General features: G+C 43.1%; 2 protein-coding genes across 2 annotated transcripts in view; one reads left to right on the top strand and one right to left on the bottom strand.

The window, feature by feature from the left end:
- TBC1D14 (TBC1 domain family member 14) overlaps positions 1 to 6,102 on the top strand; it is a 68,288-nt gene extending 62,186 nt beyond the window's left edge. The window contains exons 13-14 of the mRNA XM_075708892.1: positions 3,070 to 3,328; positions 5,904 to 6,102. Of these exons, the coding sequence (XP_075565007.1) occupies positions 3,070 to 3,328; positions 5,904 to 5,969 (325 nt within the window). The 3' untranslated portion in view covers positions 5,970 to 6,102. The remainder of the gene's footprint in view (positions 1 to 3,069; positions 3,329 to 5,903) is intronic.
- Positions 6,103 to 13,312: 7,210 nt separating this feature from the next.
- On the bottom strand, positions 13,313 to 15,003 carry CFAP184 (cilia and flagella associated protein 184). The gene is made up of 2 exons (XM_075709870.1): positions 14,182 to 15,003; positions 13,313 to 13,894 (listed from the first exon to the last, which is right to left on the bottom strand). Exons 1-2 carry the CDS (start codon positions 15,001 to 15,003, stop codon positions 13,313 to 13,315), a joined length of 1,404 nt encoding a protein of 467 aa, XP_075565985.1.
- Between the last annotated feature and the right edge of the window lie 229 nt (positions 15,004 to 15,232).

A 15,232-nucleotide genomic window follows, 5' to 3' on the forward strand; every position in this document is an offset into this window, starting at 1 on the left:
ACTAAAAATTAGTACCAGGATGAAGGAGGGGGGGGATCCAAGAATAAGTTTAAAAGGTGAATTAGTTCATCGGTTTCCGCAGCTGAACTCAGAAGCTGCAGAAATATTTTTGTGCTGTTACAGACATGGGAAAAGAATGTGTAGTGCGAGATTATATAAGATCTGATTTGCATCAGCGTTCTTGTGCGTGAGTCGTCAATCCAAAATCTGGCATATCTGTCTTCATCACTGCTGCTAACAATATCTTTTGAAGACTTTTTAATTAAAAAAAGAAGGGGGGGGGGGGGGGAAGAGGGAACAAAAGAAGGAAAACACAGAGCATATGGTTATCTTGGTGACAGTGCTTTGCTTTGTCGATAATGTTATGGTCATACGCTTTCCCCGTGAGTAGCAAACCAGCCGGGATTTCATGCACCTGCATCAGGGCACGCTTCCATCATAAGCAGGGCTGGGAGGAGCAGGAGCATCCGGTACTTGTTGGGTTTTTTCCCCTCTTCCAAACAGGTAGTGGCCAGTAGCCTGCATTTACGTTACTCTGACACTGGACATCTCTGTGCTGGCGGGCTGCGGTGCCTGGGGCTTCTGGGGAGCTGGAAGAGAGCTGCAGAGAGAAAGTCATCCTGCAGTGCAGCGAGAGCAGAGCATGTGCAAGCAGTGTGCCAGTGCTGCCGAGAGCTGCCGCTGTAACTGTTACAGTCTAGCAGCTGCTTTATTACAATAACACATTTCAGCTGGGTTTCAGACCAGTAGCTCAGATGTCTAATAAAAAATGTCTTTCAGGAGGAAATGGTTGAAAGGAGCAAATGCAATTCTTAGCAATAATGATTCCTACTGTTGTTTCATTGCTTATTCTAGGGGGCCCAGTCTCTCTTCTTAGGGCTTGATGCATTTAATTCCATGCTAGTATTAATGAAAGTTAATTGCCTTGCGAATTTCCTGCAAATTGCACTTCCTTCCAAATTATGAAGAGATCAATGTCAAATACCTTATTTGATGTGACAGCTCTTCGGATGCAGGTCAATCTTTTCCTGCGAAAAGTAGTGTTCTAATAAATAGTTCTGACTATTTCTTCTGACAGTTAATTTTCTGCATAGCTGCAGAATAATACACATAGGTTATTCAGGTTAGGTCTGAATCATGACAGAATAATAGCTTTTGTGAATAAAAACAGATCCAAAAAATGTGCATTGTTACTTCTCTTTAACCAGGATTAGTTTCTGGCTGAGTGTTTGCCTGCACTTGGTGACCAGGAAAGGACTCGGTTGAATTGCTTCCTATTACACTGTTCTTTTTAAATTGAAATGCTGTTGCTGTTCCCTCTGTGTGTATGTGTATAGACAAAAATTCTTAATTCTGCTGTTTAAGTATTCTGTAGCAAGACATTTTTATATGGCATGTGACTGTACAAAAATGTTGAAAGAGTATACAAAGTCTGCAACGCACAGTCAGCCAGTAACCCAAAGAAGGGGCTTGTGTTGTGCTATTCTTATACATTCATGTATGTATGTATGTAAAATACATATATGAAGAATAGTGGGTTTTTTCATCCCAGACTCAACCTCTTATTTGCTTATTTTTATATTTCTAATTTAGCCTTTTGGTGAACAGAATTTAAACAATTTCCACTTGTTATAAAAACATTGTGATGAGATGTAAAAATAGAAAAAAGTAAAATCCTAAGGATCCTAAACCTACAATTTACTTGTCACCTGAATTTGTGCAAATGGTTTAGTCTCATCTTGCTGCTTGTAAAATTAATATATTTTCCTAAAGTGTGCTGATTCACAGAGAAGCCAGATACTTGATGGCACATCATTCAAATAATGTTACATAGTAAAAAGCAGATACTGCAGAAAACCCTTGATTATTAGAATTTGCTGTGAAAATATATTAATTTATATTCTATACCTGTATATGCGTGTGTGTTTGTGTGTATATATCTGTTCCATTGTATTTTTTTAATGTAAAGCCGAATTTCCTAAATAAAAAGTTGGAGGGGATGGGGGGGAGTCTTAAACACAAGAGAATACTGTTCAATTCAGCATACTTGAAGTTTTGTGTTAAAAGATGTGGAAAGGTTTTATTTACATTTGAGGCTTTGCTGACCTCTGCTGGAGAAAGAATTATCTGCAGTTTTACGGGGATCTTTCATGCAGTGCATCTGTGGAGAAGTGCTCTGGCTCTAAATTCTGAGGGGAAAAAAAAAAATCACTGTAACTCGTTTCCCTTATACACTATAACATGATTCCAGGAAACTTAATTCTCTTTGCTTGCTGTTATGACGTTAGTGGTCAATGAAAACTGCTCTGCCTTGTAACGAAGTGTTGGATAGAGGAGGGAGTAGGCAGCATCTTAGCTTTCCTGGCTGCAAGGCTGTCAGCATTTTGATGAGGGAAGAAATGTGCTCTTGGCAGTTAATGAAAATGCAGTTTTAGCAACTAGGAGGAGGTTTTTGCTTCTGCTTTTAATTTTACTCTGAGGATCCCATCCGTTCAAGCACGCTGAGCCACCATCTTATCACAGCTATCTGTGCATTCTCTCTGGACATCTTGCGTGTTTCTCTCAACTCGCTAGAGTTTAAACTGATCTTTCCTCCAAAACTCATGCTATTATTACTTTGCCTGGAACACAGTTAATTTCACACATCTCCTTCATCTGATCCACAAAATTCCCTTTGCAGTATGTCTTAAGATTCAGCTTTTTGCGTTCTCAGCACTAAAACTGTATCAATCCTCAACTCTGAAGTGATGATTAAATACGCCTTTGATTATACCTGTGGCCACTGCATGTCCATCATAAAACCATGTATATTGTTTCTTGTGGTGTGATCCAAGACAATTGAATGTGGAGACCCAGATTGATAGCAAGCTGCCTTAACTGTGGTACAGTTTTATGTTGTTTCATGTATTGCTATGCAGCAACTAATAGAAGAACTTTTGAAATAGAAAAGTATTCAGATACAAATATTTGAGAAGCCTCAAACTTAACTGCTAATCCATCTGTGTACTTCTGCAAGTATGCAAGCCATTTTTCTTGTGCAGTAACTCTGAAAATTTTACTGTTTTTCAGGATATTCACATTGTACAGCAAATCTTTGCCACTAGACTTGGCGTGTCGTATCTGGGATGTGTTCTGCCGTGATGGAGAAGAGTTCTTATTCCGTACAGCCCTGGGAATATTAAAACTTTTTGAAGATATTTTGACCAAAATGGACTTCATTCATATAGCCCAGTTTTTAACAAAGCTACCAGAGGACTTGCCTTCGGAAGAATTCTTCACGTCTATTGCTGCCATTCAGATGCAAAGTAGAAACAAAAAGTGGGCTCAGGTAAAGAGGATGTTGATCTTTGGTAACAGATGATTGTACTGTACTCATGAAAACGGGGTTTGGCAACACCTGGAAGAATGTTTTAGCGGAGCTAGTGTTCAATTTTACAGGTAGGTAGGACTATGTAGCTCACTTCATGCTTTTAGTATACATTCAGGTGAGTAGATTCCCTGAGCTCTTTCTCCTCTGGAAAGGGAGAGCTCAGTCAACATTCAAAATTGAAATGCTGGGTGGAGTTGATGAAGTAAAGTATCATATGACCTTTTTAACTTCCTAAGTACAAAGGCTGCTAGCAGCATTACAACTTGATATTTAAAAGCAGAAACTTACTCTTTGGGAGAAGATGGCAATTTGTCAGGACATGTCATCATACAGTCATTATCTTAAGATCCCTGAGGATCTAGTTTGCCTAGGTTTGGGCTGTAAAGAAGTGACTGCATCTCTGACTTCTTCACTGGAATTTAGCACTGAAGCCTTTACTTAAAAAATTGTAGTCTCATCACTGTAATTCCAACTAAATTCCAGGTTAAAGAAAAAAGAAGTGTGTCGTCTGAATGTGGAAATTAAGTAGCTGTAACAATCATCATGCTGGAGAGTTAGGTCAAATGTACTCCATAGCATTTGGAGTGTAAACGCCTTTTTTTGTTGTTGTTATTGGGGTTTTTTTGTTTGTTTTTGTTTTTTTGTTTGGTTTGGGTTTTTTTCCCTCCTTCAAAGCAGAAATAGTCTGCTTCATGAAGCATGCTGTAATAGAGCTCTGTCCAGTTTGTCAGTTCTTTTTTGCAGTGAAACTGAAAGGTGGTGTTAAACGTAGTGGTTATGGGAGTTCGTGGTTCTTTCCTGGAGTAGTAGTCTGCCTGTAGATGGGAGGCAGGGGGATGACTGCCAGCTTGCTATTTGAGATGAGAATTTAACCTTCACAGTAAGATTAGATTGTAGCCTTCTGAGCCTTATCTTGTGTACAAGGGGGAGCACAACCTGCGCTGCACAGCTAAGAGCAGCATGCTGCTAGCATTTCCTCGCTGACACGGCTTTCCTCACAGTTTATTTTGCATTTATGTTCTGGTCTTGGTCATAAGTTGCTAGTACAGATCCAGCTTTGTTTCTATCCTTAAGAACGTTTTTCAGCCAGCAATGTCTCTTCAGGTAACCTTCCAGTCTTGTTCCCTGTTCAGATGGTTCACTTTCTTTGAACTTGTCTAGTGTGGATGAGGATCACATACCAAATCAATTCTCAGCCTACTGCTGCTTCCTTTGCACAAAAGGGGAGACAGTGGTCCTGTTCTGCGAAGTAACCCAAGTAATAGGCTTGTGTAGCCAATGCTTTTCAGTCTTTGACACCTGTGAAGGTTTAGTGGTGATTATCACAACAGGAGGAAGACTTCAAAGTAACCTAGCCTGAGCAGTCTTCCCCAGGCTCTTAATCAGCTTCATACTGACTGCGCTGGCATTTCCAATTGTTTTTGCTTGTTGCGGCAAACTGAAGAAAAAATGCTGCTGAACTGTGGTGCAAGTAGATCTCAAAACACAATTAGCACGCTGTAGGTATTGGCTGACCTCTTACCTATCTTGACTTCTGCACCAACTGGCTTTCTTCACCAGGTAGTTCCATTGCTGAGTAGGTTTCCATCAGGAAAGCATCTTCACTCTCTAGCCCGCCACGCTCTTACAGGCCAGAAGTGGGTAGGGGCTATGAGTTTGCTCACCTCATGTACTTACTGGGATTCCTCAGTTGCTGAGGTACCGCTGTTAGAATCTTGCAACCAACCTAGAAACATTAACAAGACAAAGAGCATATGGGATTATGTTTTCTATTACTAAGATGCTACCTGTGATGACCTGCTCTCTCTCTTCAGGTTTTTAAAGTTCACCAGGATGAGTTTGGATTCAGAAACGTGAATTTTGCAGTTCTAGGACAGACAGGCTTTTGGTAGTGTGTGACTTGGTTGCACAGGAGGACTCATAGCAGTGCTGGGGCTGTGGCAGCACGCACCCACACAATAATGCTTGAGAAGTCTGGCTGCAGTTGGGATGGTCCCTAGCTGGATAATTATTTGTGACTATTGTATTTGTGGACGCAAATGCGGACTTTTTGCTTCAGAAAAAAACTTAAGCAGATCTGGAGGCAGTGACATGCTCCAGACGAGCACCAGTCAGCACTAAGGTAATTCTGGTCTGAACTCTTAGATAATATCATATCATACTGCTCAGGCTGCTCACTTGGTGTGTTTCTAGACAGTCCATTTATCTTGAGAATTATGACTTCCCCTCAGACAGCATCCTTTAATAGTGCTAGACTTGTGTAATCTGGGTAGGAATCACATCTCCAGGCTTCAAAAGTGTGTGTTGGGGGGAGATTGAGTTCAAACCTTTGTTAAATCCATTTCTATCTACCATGCCACAAGAACTTAGGGAGAAGTCTCTATCAGTGGAGAGGTTCTCTGAATTTGATTACATTTAATAGTTAAAATAGTATTGCTCAGAGATAATTAAATTAGAAACTCTTCAGACAGTGATTTATTGAGTCACTTTTAAAATCTAATACTTTTTTTTTCTCCTTCCTTGAAACATCTAGATACTGGCTGCTCTGCAGAAAGATAACCGGGAAATGGAAAAAGGAAGTCCTTCACTCAAACGTTAAAACTATGATTGCCTCCAGTGACTCACGGGAAAAGAGCTAAAGTGGCAAAAGTATTGAGTACTGTTTGACATGTATGAGCCTGCAACTCAAAGTGTTATTTCAGAGTTTTGTTTAGTAATAGGATAGCCTTAAAGGGGAGAGAGAAAAAAAAAGGGGGGGGGGGGGGCAGGGAAGGAAGGAAATCCGGGGATAAAACCCTTATAAGTGAAACCTAGGCTTAGCCTTAAACTTTTAGTGGAACGAGCGTTTGCTGTGGACAGCATTACACATTCTGTACTTCTGATGAGGGCAGTGAAACTAAACAATATCAAGGGGTTTTCTAAGGTTTTTTTTTTTTTTCTTCAGTGTTTTAAAAGACTGGGCAATGTTGGTTGCTTTGAAAGCTATTCCTCAGTTTCATTCCTGGGCAGGATATATTTCCCATACCCATAACAGTAGCTGGATCTGGATTTTAAATAACTGGTGCTGGAATTTATAGTTAAATGATGTAAGGACCATTTCTTTAGAAATGCCTCTTGTTCTATAGGCTGTGGGTCCCATTTACCAAAGAAATCACGTAGACATAGAACTGCATTCCATTCTTTAATAAGAAAAAGTTAAGTAGAAAGTAAACTTGGAAGAGAAGTCACGCTAGCAGTGCAAAACCAATTATTCTTCAAGACAGCTTGGAAATCTATGTTTCCAATCCGGATGCATATGGAAGAAGTTCCATTAATCAGACTTAGATTCCAAACTCACCAGGGGGGTTCCTGATATTAAGCTGGCACAATTTCCCAATTGTACTCTTTCCTTTGTTTAAACACAGGGTCACGTACTACTAAATGTGTGTTTCTGTGTCTCCCTCTCCTGGGCCAGTGCCGGTTCAGGGTGTTCTTGCCTACCAGCTAATTATTCCTGTGCCACCTCTCCAGTCGTTCTGATAAAACTGTGGGCTGAGCAGATAAGTTGAGAAATGGTTAAAAGCAATTTTATAGTTACTTTAAACCCAGCTCTGCTCACTGGCAGAACTGAGGAGGAAGGGTGTAGGGGAGAAGTTAGGTAAGCTAACGTTGCTGCTGAAAAGAAAAGGTTCTGTGGGACCTCCTGAAGCTGCTGCTGCCACGGTGGGAAAGTGTTACATGGAGCTGATCTGTATGTAGTGACAAGTGAAAGAAGTTGGGGAACGTGCCAGAAAAATACTATCAGGATAGGTACAAGCTGTCATTTCCTAGCGTTTTATCCAGCCTCACACATGGGAGCAAGTTAGAGAGACAGCAGGCTGTGGTTACTTAATTCTGTTATACAGCTTAGATCCCTTCTGCATTCAGATGAATGTTAAACTGTAAATCATGAGTGCCTCTGATTTACAAGAATGTTTATTGCATAGTGTATAGTGTAAAATCTATTTTATAACTAATGACGATCATTGAAAAGGGAAACTAACTGAAGCAGTATTTGTGTTAACTGTAAACAGGTGTTACAAAATCCTCTAGCTATATGGTCAGCGGTTTCCCAATGCTCTTCAGTTTGTTTTATGCAGATTATTTTGGCATTGTCTGAATAAAAAAAAAATGAGAATAATAGTTGCACACTGCTCAACTCAACATATAATGTAAAAGATTGTGGGACATAATCAAAATACTGTCCTTTAGTACAAACATGGTTTCTGCAAGGGATAGCTTGATTGTAATATTAAAAAGAGTGAGAGCAAGATTCCCTGGTAAGTGAGGGCTCATAATCACTTTGGAAGATGTGTAATGCAAATGCAGCTTACAAGTCTGATACCTCATTGGCCTCTTTTCCTCTCCACTTTGTGTACCTGGCATAATGGATGTGGTTTTTTTGTTGGCCATCTTAATTCCTCCATACGACGACTTCTAGGCCATCACTTGCTGAAAATAGACATCAAGATGTTGATACAAAACACATGTTAATTCTCCCAGAATTTGTATAGCTTTGGTCCTTCAGTGACCGGTACGTGTATGCTACGTTGCTTTGGAGTGCAATAGAAAGCTGGAAGGTCAGTAAATGTTTTTTAATACTACTTTTTCTAGTACTACAACAAATATGCCTTTCCGTGAAGGATATGAGAGGCCTACCATCTGAAACATTTGCACTATGCTTTTAAATGGTTTATTAAACACGGAGACAACGTTTTCCTCAGTATACGTTTTTAGGTGGTACTGTAACTGGCTTTGCGATTTACGTCTTCATTGCAACTAGGTTTGTATTTCCTTTTAAACCAAGTCTAGAAGTATGGCTCATTTGTCTGGTTAAAATGCTTCTTTGGCCACTAGGTACCTTTGCAGCCATGGACAGCCTGTTCTCCTTTTTCTCTTCTTAGTAAGATGTTGAACGCAACAGTGAAAATGGGCGTAGTTGTGGGGGAAAAAGGCCTGCTGCGACACATGTGCACTGTTTGTTACTTGCAAATGCAATTTTTTTGTTCTGTGATTTGATCTGTCTGTTCTTAGAAGATGTATATATTTTCTAAATGATTTCTTTGTGTATATAAGGTATGTTCTTTAATGAAGAAAAGCAATGCAATAAGGAGCTTTGCACAGTTTGTTTTCAAACAAAATACATTTTAAAATAAATCACCTGCCTAAAGATGCAATTGTTTCAACTTCTCAGTAACTTGATTTGAAGGTAATGCTGGAATTTTGATAAAAACAGAGATAAGTAGTAAGGGCATAGAATTACTTGCCACTGAGCTTTTTAAGTTTCTTGCAGCATACCAAATCTCTTAATTAGCTATTAAGGAAAATTTCTGTAATAAATTCAGGGATTGCATAAAAAAGTTTGACAATTTTATTGTTCAGGTGCTTGAGCGTATCTGTAACATGATGCATGAGATTTTCTTTCATTGAGCAAGTGTCCCTGTCAAGCAAACTTTCTTTCCTTCATGGGTTTAAGGAAAAATAAAAATGCTGCAATACATCAGAAGTCTGCAACTACCACTGTACGTGCAGCAGATTAGAGGAACCAGAAAACTTAACCAGGTTTGGAATTCTGTACAACCTGCACTTTATAATAAAGCTGTTTTGCAACTTCAATCAGCAATCCATCATTAACGTTACTTCATTTAGTAAAGAATTTCATTTGGGAAAAAAGGTACCTTGTTACAGCTTATTTTTGAATGTTTTAAAAACTAGGATGACATATAGAGAACTATTGATACATCCCCTGTACATCATGTTTAAATTGGTTTTATGTAGTTATCAAGTCTGTTTTGTTTAGATACATGTATCAAACTGGAACTTTTTTCAACTGTAAATATATGGTTTTGTTAAATAAAGTTATGTAAAGTTATCTTAATCACTTATTGTCAGTGTAATTCAGAAATTAAAAACTTGAGTACCTGTCTGTTTCTTCACAGGTTTCGTTAACAGTTTTTGCCTGTCCAAAATCAGGACTTTGGCACACTTAAGTATTGCAGGTGGAGGATTTGTTGGTGATGCTTTCCAAGTTCTCATGTTAAAATACCTGTTATATTACATGTGTCATTTAGAAGATCTGATACTTATGGTGCCCACGGTTTAATCTGTTTCATATGCCTTTCTCTAGACTAGTTCTGAGATCTGATAAATTTATTACGAAAAATAGATGTAAATACATCTTTGTGAGATGCACAGAACTCAGAAATGCTTGAATGCCTTATCCTTTCTTTGTTTTAAAAGAAGAAAACCTGGTTTGTTGCAAGTTTTGTAATCACAAGACATTTTTGTGCTCAACTTAGGGCAGTATTCTTTTAATTCTTGCATAGGCATAACTCCAGAGCTTGAAGTGGAGAAGCTTCCTGTTGCTTACGTAACTGAAAAGAGGTTAAGACACCAAATAAAAGATAGATAAAAGCAGGGGAGAAGAGAAGACAGTACCTGTGCAACAAGACTATGTGGGGAACGCAGTCAAAGACTTGGCTGCCATGGTTCTAGTTTCCCCAGTAAACGTCTCTCTTATTTGTATTGATGTATCTTACTGTTTGATTTGCTGGATTAGAACGTATCTCCTGGTTTCAGCTGGGATAGGGTTAATTTTCTTCCTAGTAGCAGGCATAGTGCTGTGCTTTGGATTTAGGATGAGAAGAATGCTGATAGCACACTGATGTTTTAGTTGTTGCTAAGTACTGCTTATGCTAGTCAAGGACTTCTCAGCTTCCCATGCTCTGCCAGGTGCACAAGAAGCTGGGAGGGGGCACAGCCAGGACAGCTGACCCAAACTGGCCAAAGGGCTATTCCATACCATGTGGCGTCATGCTCAGTATAGAAACTGGGGGGGGTTGGCCGGGGGCAGCGATTGCTGCTCGGGGACGGGCTGGGTATCGGTTGGTGGGTGGTGAGTGGTTGTATCACTTCCCCCCCCGCCCCCGGGTTTTGTTTCTCTTGTCATTCTCCTTGTCATTACAATAATTATTATTATTATTTTATTTCAATTACTAAACTGTTCTTATCTCAACCCACAAGTTTTCTTACGTTTGCCCTTCTGATTCTCTCCCTCATCCCACCGGGGGGGAGGGTGAGCGAGCTGCTGCATGGTGCTTGGTTGCCGGCAGGCTAAACCATGACAACGTAAAATCAGAATTCCTTATGTAACCTATACCAATTTGATACAGATAAAGCTTTATATTGTGTATGTTACAGGAGTTGCACAAAATTGTTCAAAACTGGATTTACTTTTCCTTACCTGTTTTCCCAGTACTAATTCCAATCTGTTTGAAGAGAAGTGAAACACTTTCCTGCATGCCAGCACATAAGATTAGGAGGTAAAAAGACATTTGTCTTCACTGCTTCCTGATGGAATGTCTTCCTGTATTTATGGGAGGAAAATGGAGGAATCTTTGATCTTCATCCTCAGGGTGCTTTGGAAGGCTGGGGTAGCAGTGGGTTGTCTCAACAACTCAGAGCTAAGAAAAAACAGTCCTGGAGGCAGCGTGTCGAGTTTAAGCAAATGTCTTAGTAGTATTTGTTTCAGTAGAAATACCCAGTACAGGGAATATACTATCAACCTCATTTGCACCCTAAATTCTTGCCTTCTCCATATGTCAAACATACAGCAATCAAAAGCATCTAAGATTTACTTTCCCTGCTTCTTCTCCCTTTATCTGTCTACATTTGTTGCTTAATAATGTTTAGGAAGTTAAAGGAAGGTTTATGTTTATATGTCCTAAGCCAAAAGCAGCCAGAAGCGTAAGAATTTTCCTGGCAGGAACTTGTAAGAAGTCAAAACAGGGAAGAATAACTTATCTTAGGGAGATGACTGCTCATCATCCTTAATTAGCTATGAAAGCAGTTTCATGGAACACCAGGAGGCTACGTGGCTTCTGTGATAGCTCCTCTTTCAGCAGAAGAGCTGACTTTTGGTAACAAGGCTTCAGATGAAAGCTGCTGATTTTGGGGTGTCTTTTTTTAAGAGAAATGGTTGGCAGTTGCACTTGTCTCCTTTTAGTGTCCGGCAACAACAGACAGAGGTAGATCTACTGGTATTTTGTGCAAAGTTTTTGAATATTAGTTGTGTAACATCTTTTCATGAATAGCGTGTGTGAGCTGCTGAAGATGCAGAGCACAGTTTGCAGAACAAGAGCCTGCACTGTTCCCCTGTGTTTATGCAATAGTTCTGCAGAACTGTAAGGACCTTAGAATACCACCAAATTGCTACTGCATGGTTGCAGTAAGACTAAGAAATTAATTGATCTCTTCTGTCATTTCACTATGACAAAAGAAAAATATTTAAACCTTCAATAGTGTCATAACCACTTTAATTATGTTGTTTTTTAAATATTCAGGCAGTTCAGAAAACCTAGTTCAGAGATGATTGAAGAGAGAAAGGTGTAAGCCATTCCTAGAACTGCCTTTATGTAAGTTTTACCTACTTTTTATCCCCTATATAAGTGCATTCAGTGACTTGTGTACTTTGCTTAAATGCATATGCAACTTATTTTGGAACTAGGACCAGCAGCTCAAGTAAGCTCAGCAATACTGGTCCCACAGGGTGTAATTCCAACCTGGAATTGGTGGAAAACCAAGAGATTCCATTCTTACTCTTTCCCACTGGGGTGTGCCTTCTTACCTGCAAAATTCACAGCCTTTGCACTTAAGTCTGGGCCTTCAACACCCACCTCTGACTACCAAAAATGGGACTAAAGACTGCTGGCCTGTCTAAGCAAAGCAGTGGTATCACACACAAATTAACAATTAAGTAGGTAGGACTGATGCAGTAATTGGGTACACCGGGCAGTGGTGGCCTGTGAGGAGCCCACCAAAGTTGCAATTCCTTCAGTGATGAGAACATGGTACGTTAGAGCTCCAACATTGTACTGGCCTAAGATGTTTCTATTTTCTTGACATCCATCCCATGCCTTAAATAAAAAAAGTAACACTACAACAGCAGCAGCAAGAGCTGCAGGATATAGATGAGTCTCACAGCTGCTGTTTGCCATGGGGGAATTGGAGTTTAAAGAACGTATTATTTTGAAAGGGGAAGCTGCTTCCTGTAACTAAAGCTCTGGGAGCTGTACAGTCATAAACGTGTGGATGTTTGTCCCTCCCTCCCTTTCTTCGGTCTTTTTTTTTTTTTTTTTCTGGAATTCTGATACACTGTAGTTGAACAGTGCAGAGGGGACTGAAACAGCGATGGACTTAACGCTACTCTCTACCTCTTCACACACCATGAGTAAGGGCAAGGCTGAGGACTCTGTACAACTGTAAAAGCTGAAAGACCAGAAAGATTAAAAACTCTGGTTTTGAGTGATAAGTTTCATGTATCTATTTATGCTATGGAAATAGTTCTTAAAAGTAATAAACCTTTCCTCTTGTGCACCACCAAGGCAAACTCGGCAGCCAAGTATATTTACAGAACGGGTGAGAGATTTAGTGCTTCTGTAGTATCGTAGCTGTATGCAAGTCATGTCAGGTATTGACAATAAGCTTCTCTCCAGTTCTTGGCCACGTCTATGAAAATTACCCCTTACAATGTGCCCAGAAGGCAGGCATAGTTGCTGTATAGGTGAAGTCGATGCTGAATTATAAAACCCATACAGAGGGTGACAGGGTCAGGATTTGAGTTAGGGTGTGGTGAGTGCTCTGCTTAAATGGTATTGCCATGGCCATAAAGGACTGAATGCTGAGATGGTTTCCTAGAAGGGCAGGCTTTTCACTGTGGCTTTTTTTGTTTACACAGGCACATGCATATGGTTTCATTTCAAAATGAGTAACTACTGTAATCTCTTTGCTAAATATGTAATACTGATAGGTCACTTGGAAAAGGCTTTTCCAAGAGTATGCGTGTTAACATATTCCCCAGGACTTAGCAAAAAAAAAAAAAAAAAAAAGTGTGTTAAAAACCAAAATTACAGAAAACTCCTTTGTTTATTTCTTTTCCATGCCTTCTTTTCTGTAGTCATCCTCAGCAAGGAGAGAGGATTTGGCTTCCCTGATTTTTTTCTGAATTCCCCTACAAGTAAGGATCAGACCAGCATGGTGACATTTCAGTGTTTCCAATCGCTGACTTAGCAGCTCTGCGGTGTCCACCTTTTCTTCAAAGTCCCGAAGCAGTATCTCATGTCCAAGCAACCCACATTTCTGCTGCAATTTCAAATTGTCTCTCCGCAGTCTGTCTCTGGCCTGTTTGGTTTTGGTCAGAATGTCTCTTTTGTGTGACAAGACTGTCTCAACATCCATCAGTTCAGCCTTTCTGCCTTGATTTTCAGCTTCCACAAACTGTAGTTTTTCCCTGAACTGGCTGAGAATATGTACTGTGTTCGATAGCTTCTTTTTGAGCTTCAGGATTTCATCGCTGAGCTCGTCAATCTTTTTGCTGTGCTTCTGGTTCTCTTTCTTCATGTGCTCAAAGTCCATTAAGTGTTGGCCCTCTACCAGCTCTCCCTGAGCTTTCAAGATGGCTTCAAGGTTTTGGATTTCATGCTTCAGCTTGATGTTTTCCACACGGGCCTAGAGGATTAGAAGTAAAAGAAGAATTACTCTCTTTTTTTAATCCTTGCGTCGCCAGGGAAGAAGCGCTTCCATTTAAGATAAGTCGTGACGGCAATAAAGCTTGAAGGGGAGAAAAGCATCGCGCGTCTTCCGTTAACAGCGAGCGGTAGGCGTTAGGGGAAGGAAGTACGCTAGCTGGAAAGCGGAGGCAAGCGCTGGCCTTTCCAGAAGCCTGCTTGGCGAGAGGAGATGGAGGCGCCACAGGCCAGACGGCAGCCGCCGCCCGCCCGGGGGCCGAGCCTCACCTCGCACACCTGGCGCTCCTTGTCCCATTCCCTGGCCTGGATGCGGTCCAGCGCCGCCGCCGCCGCCTCCCTGCCGCCCAGCCGCCGGCCGAGGCTGCAGACGGCCACCGCCTTCTTGCGGGCCTGGAAGGCGGCCCACTCGGCCTGGGCCCGGGCCCGCCGCTCCTCGCCGAGCCGCCGCCGGGCCGCCACCCGCTCCCGGCAGGCCGCGGCCTCCCGCTCCCGCTGCTCCCGCAGCTCCCGCAGCTGCAGGAGGCGCTGGGCGTACCGCTGCGGCTCCCCCGCGCCCGCCCGCCGCCGCCCCTCGCCGCGCCGCAGCCGCAGCAGCTCGCCCAGCCGCAGCTGCAGGCGGGCGCTGGCCTGCCGCAGCCGCTCCCGCTCGCCCGCCAGCCCGCGGTGCTGCTCCAGCAGCGCCGCCCGCTCCCGCCGCTCCTCCTCGCCCTCCGCCGCCGCCGCCTCCCGCTCCTCGGGCGCCTCGCCCGCCGCCTCGCCGCTCCTCCGCTCGCCTCCGCCGGGGGCGGCCGGCGCCGGGGGGCCCGCGGCCTCTTCGGGGGGAGGCGCTTCGCCCGCGGCCCCGTCCCCGCCGCCCGCCCCCTCCGCCCCGGCGCCGCCGGCTGCCGGCGCGGCCGCTGAGGGCCCCGGCAGTCCCGCCGCGACCGCCGGCTCTGGCGGCTCCGAGGGCCCCGGCGGCTCCAGCTCCTCCAGCCCCGGCTCCTCCGGCCTGGGTTCTGCGGGCTCCGCGGGCCCGTCCAGCACCTCGGGCCCCGGCGACTCCCCTGGGGCTCCCGAGCTCAGCTCCCCCCGCGCCGCCGCCGCCGCCATGGCCGGGCCGCTGCCCGCTTCCCCCGTTGCCCAGGCAACGGGACTCGGTTCCGCCGGCCGGCCCCGCCCCGTGGCCCGGGACTACCACTCAGCGACGGGGCCGCTCGGGGTCGCCTCTCCGATTGGTCGCGAGAGAGGAAGACGGATGCCGGTCGGCCAATCCTAGCCCCTCGTTCATTTTAAGACCCCCCGCGCCCAGGCGCGTCGGTCCCATTGGCCGGTGGTCCGA

This window comes from Pelecanus crispus, chromosome 4, assembly GCF_030463565.1.
Source record: "Pelecanus crispus isolate bPelCri1 chromosome 4, bPelCri1.pri, whole genome shotgun sequence".
NCBI lineage: Eukaryota > Metazoa > Chordata > Aves > Pelecaniformes > Pelecanidae > Pelecanus > Pelecanus crispus.

Excerpts from the sequence above, each read along its gene's own strand:
- CFAP184 (XM_075709870.1), bottom strand. The coding sequence starts at position 15,003 with ATGGCGGCGGCGGCGGCGCGGGGGGAGCTGAGCTCGGGAGCCCCAGGG. Across the intron at positions 13,895-14,181 it reads AGGAGCGCCAGGTGTGCGAG|GCCCGTGTGGAAAACATCAA; the intron begins GTGAGGCTCGGC and ends CTAATCCTCTAG.